General features: G+C 38.3%; 1 protein-coding gene across 3 annotated transcripts in view; it reads right to left on the bottom strand.

The window, feature by feature from the left end:
* Positions 1-12,951, bottom strand: part of PIGU (phosphatidylinositol glycan anchor biosynthesis class U) — a 120,519-nt gene that overhangs the window by 30,644 nt on the left and 76,924 nt on the right. For all 3 annotated transcript variants that reach the window (XM_047771270.1, XM_047771271.1, XM_047771273.1), the window contains one exon: positions 1,161-1,315. In XM_047771270.1, coding sequence (XP_047627226.1) covers positions 1,161-1,315 — 155 coding nt within the window. The remainder of the gene's footprint in view (positions 1-1,160; positions 1,316-12,951) is intronic.

Genomic DNA, 12,951 nt, shown 5'->3' with positions numbered 1-12,951 from the left:
TGTTTGGGAAATAAGGATTTATCTGGAAAACTTTTGGTCTGGTTATATCAGATAAAGATAGGCTGCAATTTCGGCTCTTCCACAAATTTTACATTATATTTTTTCTATTTAAAAAAATACAGGGTTGAAACTGATGTCAATTCACAATCTTAAAAGTACAATAAGTGGAGCGCAGAAAGGGAGAGAGAGAGGCAACAGTTCATGGTCAAATTTCACTGACGAAGGCCTCCACCCAGGGCAAGTCTTTGCTTCCTGCTGTAACTACATTTCCTTTTCTGTGAAATTAAGTACAGCACACAATCTGTGGACCAGCAGAAAACTAGGAAAAGCCTTTCATTGGGCATTCTAAACTCTTCTCCAAGGCAGAGCATGAAAAACTGAAGGTTACTGGTCATTGTTAGGCTCAGCCAAAATTTTACACAAATAAGCAGCCCAGACATAGATCCCTTTCCCACTCTGGCTGGTTTAAGTGTCTATCACTCACGGGGCTGTGAGTCCCATGCTTGGGCAGAGACTATCCTGAGAAATGTGGAAATGTCTACAGGATTCATCTTGAAAACCCATTTCTTTCTGTTTTTTGGGGGTTTGTTTGTTTTGGTCATGCCCACGGCATGTGAAGTTACCAGTCCAGGGATGAAACCCAAGTTGCAGCAGTGACAACAGTAAATCCTTAACTGCTGGGCCACCAGGGAACTCTAAACCACAAGGGAATTTCAATTTTCTCTAAAAGTCTGACATATGGAAGACGGCTTTATTTTAAAACTGTTGGAGATCCTCTTGCAATGGAGATACACATCCATTCCTGTTTGGGATTAAGTCAGAATCTCCCAGTCAGAGGCTGGTAGTTGCTTTGGAAGTTCCCAGAAAGTGTTCTTCAACTGTAAGAGACCAGTGGTTCTCAAAGGGTGTTCCCTGGAACACATCACCTGAAAACTTACTAGAAATGCAAATTCTTGGTCCCTACCCCAGACTTACTTAATCAGAACCTCTGGAGGGAGTCCAGCAAGCTGGGTATTCAAGCCCTGCAGATGATTCTGATGCACGCTAGAGGCTAAGGACCACTGCTCTAGATGCTGCCTGTGCTTGCTCTCCCTCTGATTCCAGATGGAGGTGTGAACACTAAATTACTTCTACAGTGTTCTAATGAGGCCATTACTTACATGAAGCCATAGACTGCAGGGATGAAATCCCAGGAGCTGAGAAGGAAGAAGGAGAGGCAAACGATTACCACTAGGCTTCCCACATACATCATGGCATACTCCCAAGAGAAGATCCAGAAGGCTTTGCTCTTCACTTTCACCGGTATGTACTGCCGCTAGGAGAGAAGGCAGAACAGTGTGTTTAAGGATATCAAGGATAAAGAGCAGTTATCAGATTAAACTTCACGGTTCCTTCTGCAAAACAGAGGCCACAGAAACACTGAAAATCAAAGGATTGAAAAGATATGCTAGGTAAACACTAACCAAAAGAAAATTAGTTTAGGTATTATTACCAGATAAAATAGACTTTAATGTAAAAAGTACTGCAGAGATAAAGATGTTCCATCATGAAAAAAGGTTCATTAGAAGGATACAATGGTTCTCAAATTGTGTGTACCTAATAACATGGTCTCAAATATAGGAAATAAACATGGACAGAGCTACAAAGGAAAATTACACAAACCCATCATCAGTGGATAATTGGTGGATCAGACAAAAATCAGAATCAAGTAGAAATATGAAGAGCGTGCTTCATGAATTTGTTCACGTAAGATCTTAAAGAACAATTATACTTATAGAAAACAGTGCACCTGGAGAACTCACATTCATTTAAAAGCATTGGGAGGGGGGGCATTTATAACAACTGACCACATACCTAAATCAGGCCACCAAGCAATATCAGCAAACTTTAAGGAATCTGTATCATAAAGATCCCTTTCACTGACCACAATATAATTTGTCGAAATCATTAATAAAAAGATAACCTAAAAATACATTAGGAAAATTTTAAGCATTTTTGTGAAAAACTCAGGAGTCAACAAAGAAATAATAGAAAGCTTTGATATTAGAAATTAATGGTTATGAAAACACCTTATATCACCATTCAAATGTAATATAGATAAAACAGCACTCTAAAGGAAAAATACAACTTTATAAACTTCTATTTGAATAGAAGGCTGAAAATAAATAAACACCCTTTTTTTTTTATAAACACCCATTTTAAGACATGAGAAAAAGAACAGAATAAACTTCAAAAGAAGGAAGGAAATGATAAAGGTAAGAGTAGAATTTGTGGGAACAGAAAACGAAGTTACAACATAGGCTTATCTCATTTTATTACGCTGTGCTTTACTGCACTTCACACAGGTTGTGCTTTTTTTACAATCTGAAAGTTTGTAACAACCCTATTGGTGACAACTTTCCAACAGCATTTGATCACTTTGTGTCTCTGTGTCACATTTTGGTAACTCTTGCAATATTTCAAACTTTTTCATTGTTATTATGTTTGTTATGGTGATCTGTGATCAGTGATCTTTGATGTTACTATTGAAACTGTCTTGGGAAACCATGAACCACAATCATACAAGATGGCAAACTTTAATAAATGTGTTCTGACTAAACTGACTAGCTATATTCCCCATCTCTCTCCTCCTTAGCACCCCCTTATTTCCTGAGACTTAATATTGAAATAAGGCAATTAATACCACGACACAGCCTCTGAGTATTCAAGTCAAAGGAAGTGTTGCATGTATCTCACTTTAAATCAAAAGCTAAAAATGACTGAGTTTGGTAAGGAAGGTACATTGAAAGCTGAAATAGGCTGAAAGCCAGGCCTCTTTCACCAAACAGCCAGGTTGTGAATGCAAAGGTAAAGTTTAAAGTTCTTTTTTTCTTTTTAGGGCTGCACCTGTGGCATATGGAAGTTCCCAGGCTAAGGATCAAATTGGAGCTGCAGCTGCCAGCCTAGGACATAGCAACAGCAACGTGGGATCTGAACCTTGTCTGCAACCTCTACTGCAGCTCACCGCAATGCCAGATCCTCAACCCACTGAACAAAGCCAGGGATCGAACCTGCATCTTCATGGATATTAGTCAGGTTCTTAACCCACTGAGCCACGACAGGAACTCCTAAAGTTCTTGTACAAAATTACAAATGGTATTCCAGTGAACACATGAATGATAAAGCAAACAGCCTCATCACTGATATGGAAATAGTGAATGATAAAGCAAACAGCCTCATCACTGATATGGAAATAGTGTGGAGAGGAGATCAAACCAGTCACAACATTCCCTTTAGCCAAAGCCCCATTCAGGAAAAGGCACAACTCTTTTCAATACCGTGAAGGCTGAGAGAGGTGAGGGAGCAGCAGAAGAAAAGTATGAAGCTAGCAGAGGCTGATTCATGAGGTTTAAGCAGAGATGCCATCTCCATAACATAAAAGTGCATGGTGAAGCAGCAAGTGCTAATGTAGGAGCTACAACAAGTTATCCAGAAGATCTAACTAAGATAATTAATGAAGGTGGCTACACTAAACCACAGATTTTCAATGTACATGAAACAGCCTTCTACTGGGAGAAGATGCCATCTAGGACTTTCATAGCTATAGAGGACAAATCAATGCCCGGCTTCAAAGCTTCAAAAAACAGGCTGACTCTCTTGTTAGGGGTTAACACAGCTGGTGACTTTAATTTGAAGCCACTGCTCACCTACCACTCCCAAAATCCTAGGGCCCTTAGGAATTATGCTAAATTGACTCTGCAACGCTCTATAAATGGAAAAACAAAGCACATCTGTTTACAACATGGTTTACTGAATATTTCTCTGAGCAGTAGGCCCAGTGTTGAGACATATTGCTCAAAAAAAAGTTCTTTTCAAAATATTATTGCTCACTTTGTGATGGAACATGATGGAGGATAATGTGAAAAAAAAGGACGTATATAAATGTATAACTTGGCCACTTTGCTGTACAGTAGAAATTGACAGAACATTATAAATCAACTATAAAATTTTTTAAAAATATTACTGCTTATTGACAATACAAGAGCTCTGATGGAGATGCACAATGAGATTAAAGTCGTTTTCATGTTCGCAAGCACAACATCCATTTTGCATCCCAAGGATCAAGGAGTCGTTTCAACTTTCAGGTCTTATTATTTATGAAACACATTTTGGGAGTTCTCCTGTGGCTCAGCAGATTAAGGATCTGGCATTGTCACTGCAGTGGCTTGGGTCACTGCTGTGATGAGGGTTTAATCCCTGGCCTGGGAACTTCCATATGCCACAGGTGTGGCTGAAAAAGAAAAAAAAGAAATACATTTTGTAAGCCTACAGCTGCCATAGATAATGATTTCTATGGATCTGGGCAAAGTGAATTGAAAACCTTCAGGAAAGGATTCACCATTCTAAATGCCATGAAGAACATTTGTGATTCATGAGAAGAGGTTCAAGTATCATCATTAAGAGGAGTTTGGAAGAAGATGATTCCAACCTTTATGGATGATTTTTAGGGGTTCAAGAACTTCACTGGAAGAAGGAACTGCAGATATTGTAGATACAGCAAGAGGACTCAAATTAGAAGTGAAGCAATCTCATGATAAAACTTGAATAGATGAGCAGTTGTTTCTTATGGATGAGCAAAGAAAGTGGGCTGGTTTTTGTTTTTCCCTTTCTTTTTTTCTTTTATGGCCACCCTGTGGCATATGGAGTTCCTGGGCCAGGAATCAGATCTAAGCTGCAGTTGCAACTTATGCTGCAGATGTGGCAATTCTGGATCCTTTAACACACTGTGCTGAGTGGGGGATTGAACCTGTGTCCTGGCGCTGCATAGACACTGCCAATCCCCTTGAGCCACAGCAGGAACTCCAAAAATGGTTTCTTGAGATGGAATCTACTCCTAAGGAAGATGCTGTGAAGACTGTTGAAATAACAATGAAGGATTTAGAATATTACATAAACTTAGTTGATAAAGCAGTGGCAAGGTTTGAGAGGACCGACTTCAGTTTTGAAGGAAGTTCTACTACTGATGGTAAAATCTATCGAATAGCATTGCATAATAAAAAGTAATAGTTTGTAAAAGTGGGAATCAATTGAGGTCTGTTGGCAAATTTCATTGTTGACTCATCTTAAGAAATTGCCAAAGCCACCTCAAACTTGAGCAACTACCACTCTGATTGGTCAGCAGCCATCAACACTGAGGCAAGATCCTCCACCAGCAAAAAGAGAAGGCTCAGGTGATGGTTAGCGGTTTTTATTTTTATTTATTTATTTTCTTTTTTGGCCACACCCATGGCATAAGGAAGTTCCTGGGCCAGGGTTCAAATTCAAGCAGGAGCTGTGAACTAAGCCACAGCTGTGGCAATACCAGATCCTTAACCCACGACAGGCCAGGACTGAACCAGGGCCTCCAAAGAGAAAGTCGGATCATTAACTCATTGCACCATAGCGGGAACTCCTGTTAGCATTTTTTAGCAATAAAGTATTTTTAATTAAGATATGTACATTCTTTAGACATAATGTTGTTGCACTTCTAATAGACAATAGTACAGTGTAAACATAACTTTTCCATGCACTGGGAAGCCAAAAAATTTGTGTGACTTGCTATATTGTGATATTTGCTTTATTGCAGTGGTCTGAAACTGAACCTGAAGTATCTAAGGAATCAAGAAGCCAAAAATCAGCTCCTAGAAATGACAAATGAGACTGAAGAGTCTCTGATAAGATAGGTCGAGGAAAAGGGAGGACAAATAAACAATATTAGGAATATAAAAGGAGACCTAACTATGGCTGCGTTAGGGTTAATAAATATAAAAAAGTATGCAACATGTTTAAAAACTGAGGCAAGCAGTGGAAACAAACCTGGCTGCTATCCATGAGGACGTAGGTTCAATCCCTGGTCTTGCTCAGTGGGTTAGGGAATCTGGCATTGCCATGAACTGTGGTGTGTGCAGACGTGGCTTAGATCTGGCGTTGCTGTGGCTGTGGCATAGGCTGGCAGCTGTAGCTCCTAAACTGGGAACTTCCATATGCTGAGGGTGCAGCCCTAAAAAGCAAAAACAAAACAAAAACAACAACAACAAAAATGAGGCAAAATGGGAATTGCCATTGTGGCTCAATGGGTTAAGAACCCAAGTAGTATCCATGAAGATTCAGGTTCAATCCCTGGCTTCGCTCAGTGGGTTAAGGATCTGGCGTTGCTGTGAGCTGTGGTGTAGGTTGCAAACAAGGCTCGGATCCCTCATTGCTGTGGCTGTGGCGTAGGCTAGCAGCTGTAGCTCTGATTCAGCCTCTAGCCTGGGAACTTCCATATGACACTGGTGCGACCCTTAAAGAAAAAAAAAAAAAGAAAAAAAAAGGAAAGGAAAAAAGCTAGTAAATTAAAAATAAAATAAAACCATGAAATATTAGGAAAAAAAACGACAAATCCATCTTTTAACCCTAATGGAGGGAAAGGCTCAAAATCCAGAGGCAATAAAAAGAAAAGTTTTATATATTAAAAACATCATAAAAAATATATATATTCACACAAAAACATGCATGTGAATGTTCACAGTAGCATTATTCATAAATAGCCAAGAAATAGAAACAACCCAAATGCCTACCAACTGGTGAATAAATAAAAAATGGCATGTTCATACAATAGAATATTATTTGGCAATATTATTTGAATGAAGTACTGTTATATGCTACAACAGGGATGAACCCTGAAAATGCCATGCTAAGTGAAAGAAGCCAATCACAAAAAACCACATATTGTATGAAACCACATATTCCATTCATATGAAATGTCCAGGATAGGAAAATCTATACACAGAAAGCAGAATCATGTTTGCTTAGGGCTGGAGGGGAGTGGCACATTGAGGAAAAACACAGTGATTGCTAATGAGTATGAGGTTTCTTCTGTAAACACACTAAAAATTACTGAACTGTATGCTTTAAATAGGTAAACTGTATGGTATATAACTTATATCTTTTTTGGCCACACTCACAGCATGTAGAAGTTCCTGGGCCAGGGATGGAACCCGGGCCACAGTAGAGACCTGAGCAGCTTGCAGTGACAAGGCTGAATCCTTCACCTGCTATGCCATACTGGGAACTCCAACAGCTTTTGTTTTCTCATCAAGATATAATTTACATGCCACAGCAAATATAATACACAATGGAATCAAACTCCTAGAAGAGAACATAGGCAAAACATTCTCTGACATCAACCTTACAAATGTTTTCTCAGGTCAGTCTCCCAAAGCAACAGAAATAAAAGCAAATATAAACCAATGGGACCTAATCAAACTGACAAGCTTTTGCAAAGCAAAGCAAACCAAAAACAGAACAAAAAGACAACTTACGGAATGAGAGAAAATACTTTCAAATGATGCAACTGACAAGGGCTTAATCTCCAAAATATACAAACAACTTATACAACTCAAAAGCAAAAAGTCAAAAACGCAATTAAAAAATGGGCAAAAGACCTGAGTAGACATTTCGCCAAAGAAGATATACAGATGGCTAACAAGCGCAGGAAAAAATCCTCAGCATCACTGATTATTGGAGAAATGCAAATCAAAACTACTATGAGGTACCACCTCACACTAGTCAGAATGGCCATCATTAATAAGTCCACAAATAACAAATGCTGGAGAGGGTGTGGAGAAAAGGGAACCCTCCTGCACTGTTGGTGGGAAGGTAAGCTGGTACAACCAGTATGGAAAACAGTATGGAGGTACCTTAGTAAAATATACATAGAACTACCATATGACCCAGCAATTCCACTCTTGGGCATACATCCAGACAAAACTTTCCTTGAAAAAGACACATGCCACCAGGATGTTCATTGCAGCACTATTCACAATAGCCAAGATATGGAAGTAATCTAAATGTCCCTTAACAAATGAATGCATTAAGATGTGGTACATATCACAAAGGAATACTACTCAGCCATAAAAAAGAACAAAATAATGCCATTTGCAGCAACATGGATGGAACTGGAGACTCTCATATAAGTGAAGTAAATCAGAAACAGGAAGACAAATACAATATGATATCACTTATATCTGCAATATGGCACAAATGAACCCTTCCACAGAAAAGAAAATCATGGACATGGAGAAGAGACTCGTGGTTGCCATGGGGGATGGGGAGGGAGTGGGATGGACTGGGAATTTGGGGTTAATAGATGCAGACTATTGCCTTTGGAATGGATAAGCAATGAGATCCTGCTGTATGGCACTGGGAACTGTATCTAGTCATTTATGATGGAGCATGATAATGTGAGAAAAAAGAATGTATACATGTACATGTGACTGGGTCACCTTGCTGTACAGTAGAAAATTGACATAACATACAGTGTTATGTATGTATAACAACCAGCTATAATCAAAAAAATAAAAATCATTATTAAAAAAATACTCAATGGAGAAAAGCTAAAAGACTTCCCCTTAAAATATGGAGCAAGACAAGGATGCCCACTCTCACCACTTTTATTCAACACAGTATTGGAAGTCCTAGCCACAGCAATCAGACAAACAAAAGAAATAAAAGGTATCCAAATTGCAAGAGAAGAGGTAAAACTGTCACTCTGTGCAGATGATGTAATACCATATATAGAAAACCCTAAGGACTCCACACAAAAACTACTTGAACTGATCAACGAATTCAGCAAAGTAGCAGGATACAAGATTAACATTCAGAAATTGGTTGCATTTCTGTATACTAACAATGAAATATTAGAAAAGGAATATAAAAATACTTTTTAAAATCACACCTCCAACAATTAAATACCTAGGAATAAACCTGACCAAGGCAGTGAAAGACTTATATGCTGAGAACTATCAAACATTAATCAAGGAAATTAAAGAGGAGTCAAAGACCTGTTGTATGGCACTGGGAACTATATCTAGTCACTTAAGATGGAGCACAATAATGTGAGAAAAAAGAATGTATATATGGGTCACCTTGCTGTACAGTAGAAAACCGACAGAACACTGTAAACCAGCTATAATGGAAAAAATAAAAATCATTAAAAAAATAATAAAATAAAAAAAGAGGAGTCAAAGAAATGGAAAGATATTCCATGCTCCTGGATTGGAAGAATTAATATTGTAAAAATGGCCATACTACTCAAAAATGGCCAACAATCTACAGATTCAATGCAATCCCTATCAAATCATTACAACATTTTTCACAGAACTAGAACAAACAATCCAAAAATTTATATGGAACCACAAAAGACCCAGAATTGCCAGAGCAATCCTGAGGAACAAAAACCAAGCAGGAGGCATAACTTTCCCAGACTTCAGGCAATATTACAAAGCCACAGTAATCAAGACAGTGCAGTACTGGTACACAAAAAGACACACAGACTAATGGAACACAATAGAGAACACAGAAATAAACCCAGACACCTATGTCAATTAATCTTCAACAAAGGAGGCAAGAATATAAAATAGGGAAAAGACAGTCTCTTCAGCAAGTGGTGCTGGGAAAAACTGGACAGCCGCATGTAAACCAATGAAACTAGAATACACCCTCAAACCACGCACAAAAATAAACTCAAAATGGCCTAAAGACTTAAACATAAGACAAGACACCATCAAACTCCTAGAAGAGGCACAAATGAACCCTTCCACAGAAAAGAAACTCTTGGACTTGGAGAACAGACTTGTGGTTGCTGAGGGGGAGGGGGAGGGGGAGGGACTGGGATGTATTGGGTGTCTGGGGTTAATAGATGCAAACTACTGCATTTGGAATGGAGAAGTAATGAGATCATGCTGTATACCCCTGGGAACTATATCTAGTCATTTGTGATGAAGGATGATGGAGGATAATGTGAGAAAAGAATGTGTATATATACATGTATGTGACTGGGTCACTTTGCTGTACAGTAGAAAACTGATAGAAAACTGTAAACCACTATAATGGAAAAAAATAGAAATCACTAAAAAAAAATATATAAAACTTCTAGAATTGAAAAAAAGATATAATTTATATGGAGTTCCCTTGTGGTGCAGTAGGTTAAGGATCTGGTGTTGTTACTGCACACAGCTCAGGTTGATGCTGTGGCATGGATTTGCTTCCTGGTTCTGGAAGTTCCATATGCCATGGGTGCAGTCAAAAAAAAAAAATCTGTTAAAAGAAAAACTCTATAGACAAAGTTAAATGGCAAATGAAAAACTAGAAGAAAATATTTGCAGACAAAGGGTTAATACTTCTAATATTCTTTAAAATAAGAGAAAGAAGACCTAAATCCAACAGAAAAATGGGAGGAGGGGTAATAGACAAGCCACAAACATGAAAGAATGTTCAACTCACACATATTTTGAGAAATGCAAATTAAAACAACACTGAGATACCATTCCTCACATCAGGTTGGCAAAAAAATGCTAAAGTTTCAAAACACTCTGTTAGTGATATTATAGCAAAACAGGCACTCTCACACATTACTGATGGAAACAGAAAATTTGTGCAATCATTCTGGAGGGACATTTGAAAAGACCTAACAAACTACATATATACTTACCTTTGGACCCAATAATTCTACTTCTAGAAATCTGCATTGATAACATATCTCTAATAACATGAAAATACATATATGCAAGGTTACTTATTGAAGCATTAACTGTAATTGCAGAATACTGGAAACAATCTAAATTCTCATGAATATGAGAGAAGATGAATAAAATGTGGTACATCCATTAATGGAGTACTATGCAGCTCAGAAAAGGATGAGGAAGATCTCTATGCATCTATAAGTAATTATTTCCAGGAAATAATGTTAAGTGGAAAAAAAAAAAAGCAAAGCATAAAGCAGTACCTAGAGTATGCTATTCTTCACACGAGAAAGAAGAGGACAGGCGTTCTGGCTGTGGCACAACAGGATCAGTGGTGTCTTGGAAACCCTGGGACATGAGTTCGATCCTGGGCATGGCACAGTGGGTTAACGATCCGGTGTTAACACAGCTGTGGCTTGGGTCGCAACTGTGGCTCGGATCTGATTCCTGGACCAAGAACTCCATATGCTTCGGGGTAGCCAAAACAAACAAACAAACAAACAAAAACAAACAAAAAAAGAAGAAGATAGAAGAATATATGCACAGATTGGCTTACTTGTGCAAAAGAAATACAGGAATGAAAAACCAGACACTAAAGAGAATACTTACTTGAGCTGACAGAGAAAAAAATAGAAAGAAAAGAACAAGATAGGCATGAAGACACAGTAATACTTGTCTGAATATAACTTTTTTTACAGCTGGCTTTTAGAACCACAGTAATACTTGACAGTCCCGTCACATACGTCACATACCACCAAAATAAAACAAAATCAACCAGGAAGTAGAGGAATACAAGCAGGAATAAAGGAACCTAAGTATATTACAAACAGTAACAACCATACTGAAGGGCCTCATAGGGGAAGAAAAGAACTACCTAAGTGACTTTGAGGAACAGTAACTTTACAGAATACTTAAGGCTAAAAACAAAAAGAACAATACATAAGTGTTACAATCAAATCAATAAATGTATTTCATACAAGGGCATTTCTCACAATTCTAGAACTACTTCAGGGGCATACCAGAATTGAACAAATAAGCAAATATACTGCAGATAATGAAAAGTTTCTTACCATTAGAGAAAGAAGTTATAAATAAGAAAAAAGTAGAGACTAAAGTGAACCCTGTGGTGTTGGACTGGGATCACAGGTTCCAGTAAGAACACAGAGATAAAGAATTAAATATGTGTATGTGTGGGTTAGTATACATATATATGTTTCATAGTTCTGTCTTCCAGAAGCAGTAATACCCCAATAACAATAAGCATACCTAGAACTCTTGGTTTCTAAATAGCATTCTCCAATAAAAGAACCCAGGAGTCCTGAGAGAAGCAGTTGATTCCAGGGCTGGGGCAGAGAAAATATAAGATGAACTTGGAACATCTTGTGGTACCAGAAAGAAAGGAAGGTTAAAAAATAGAAGGTACTTGTCAAAAGAAGACAAGGGCCAATATAAAAGGGTTCCTAATGGTCAAAGCTAGAAGAATACGAGCAATAAGATAACAATAGTATTGGATTTTCTTTTTTTGAGGTGAAATTCACATAACATACATTTAGCCATTTTAAAGTGTGCAATTCGGCAGCTGTTTTGGTCATGTATAATTCATAGGTTCTTGAACATTTGCTTTGAAATGTTTGAAATGGGTAAGGGCAAGCGAACTTCTCTAGAATCTCGCTGCAAAGAAAGCAAGTTTCAGCGTAGATGCTGGCAAAGTTAGCAACATTTATTAAACAGAGATTTACTAGCAAGCAGGCACACAACAGTTCACACAAACTATTCTAGAAGGTTGATTAGGTCCCAGCTTTTTCCCTTGCCATTGTTCCAATCACCACTTGCAAGAAAGGTTCACTCAAGGCAGAAGTGACAATATCCCAGAGGCAGGGTTCAGCTGCCCTTGGAGTCACACCAGGCAACCAGAAATCTCCTCATGGAAAGCTAGACAAAGGATCAGTTAGGAATTAAGCCTCAGGCACCATCTGCAAGGGAAGAAGTTGCAGGTTTTCCTAGATTCTTATTCCCTCTTCATGCAAGTATAGGAAGTATCTAAAATATTTTCGTCAATTCCACTTCTTTTGAATATTTCAATTTTACTAGGACTGCCTACCTCTAATATCCAACTAACCTCACCAATAAAAATCCAATCTGCTTCTGACATTAACTATGCTAATTAGTGAAGGTGTACCTCAGGCTATGGAGAGCTGATGCACTGAGAGCGGCCACCTCACATAAAGCTAGCTGGGCACCAGGGAGTGTGGATGCTTCATAAAAGTAGCTCATTGCCCCTTGAGTTGAGGCTGAAACTACGTGGCATATGTATAGTATCAGAGAGTCTCTACAGAGGTATTTTAAATAAATTATAGACATCATAACTTCTTTAAAGGAGAATGGGAGCTGGAGAGGATATTATTGTTAACAGATACAAGGGGAGAGG

This window comes from Phacochoerus africanus, chromosome 3, assembly GCF_016906955.1.
Source record: "Phacochoerus africanus isolate WHEZ1 chromosome 3, ROS_Pafr_v1, whole genome shotgun sequence".
In the NCBI taxonomy this organism is placed as follows: Eukaryota; Metazoa; Chordata; class Mammalia; order Artiodactyla; family Suidae; genus Phacochoerus; species Phacochoerus africanus.
The sequence above is the reverse complement of the archived record's forward strand: the minus strand, read 5'-3'. Positions and strand labels throughout refer to the sequence as shown.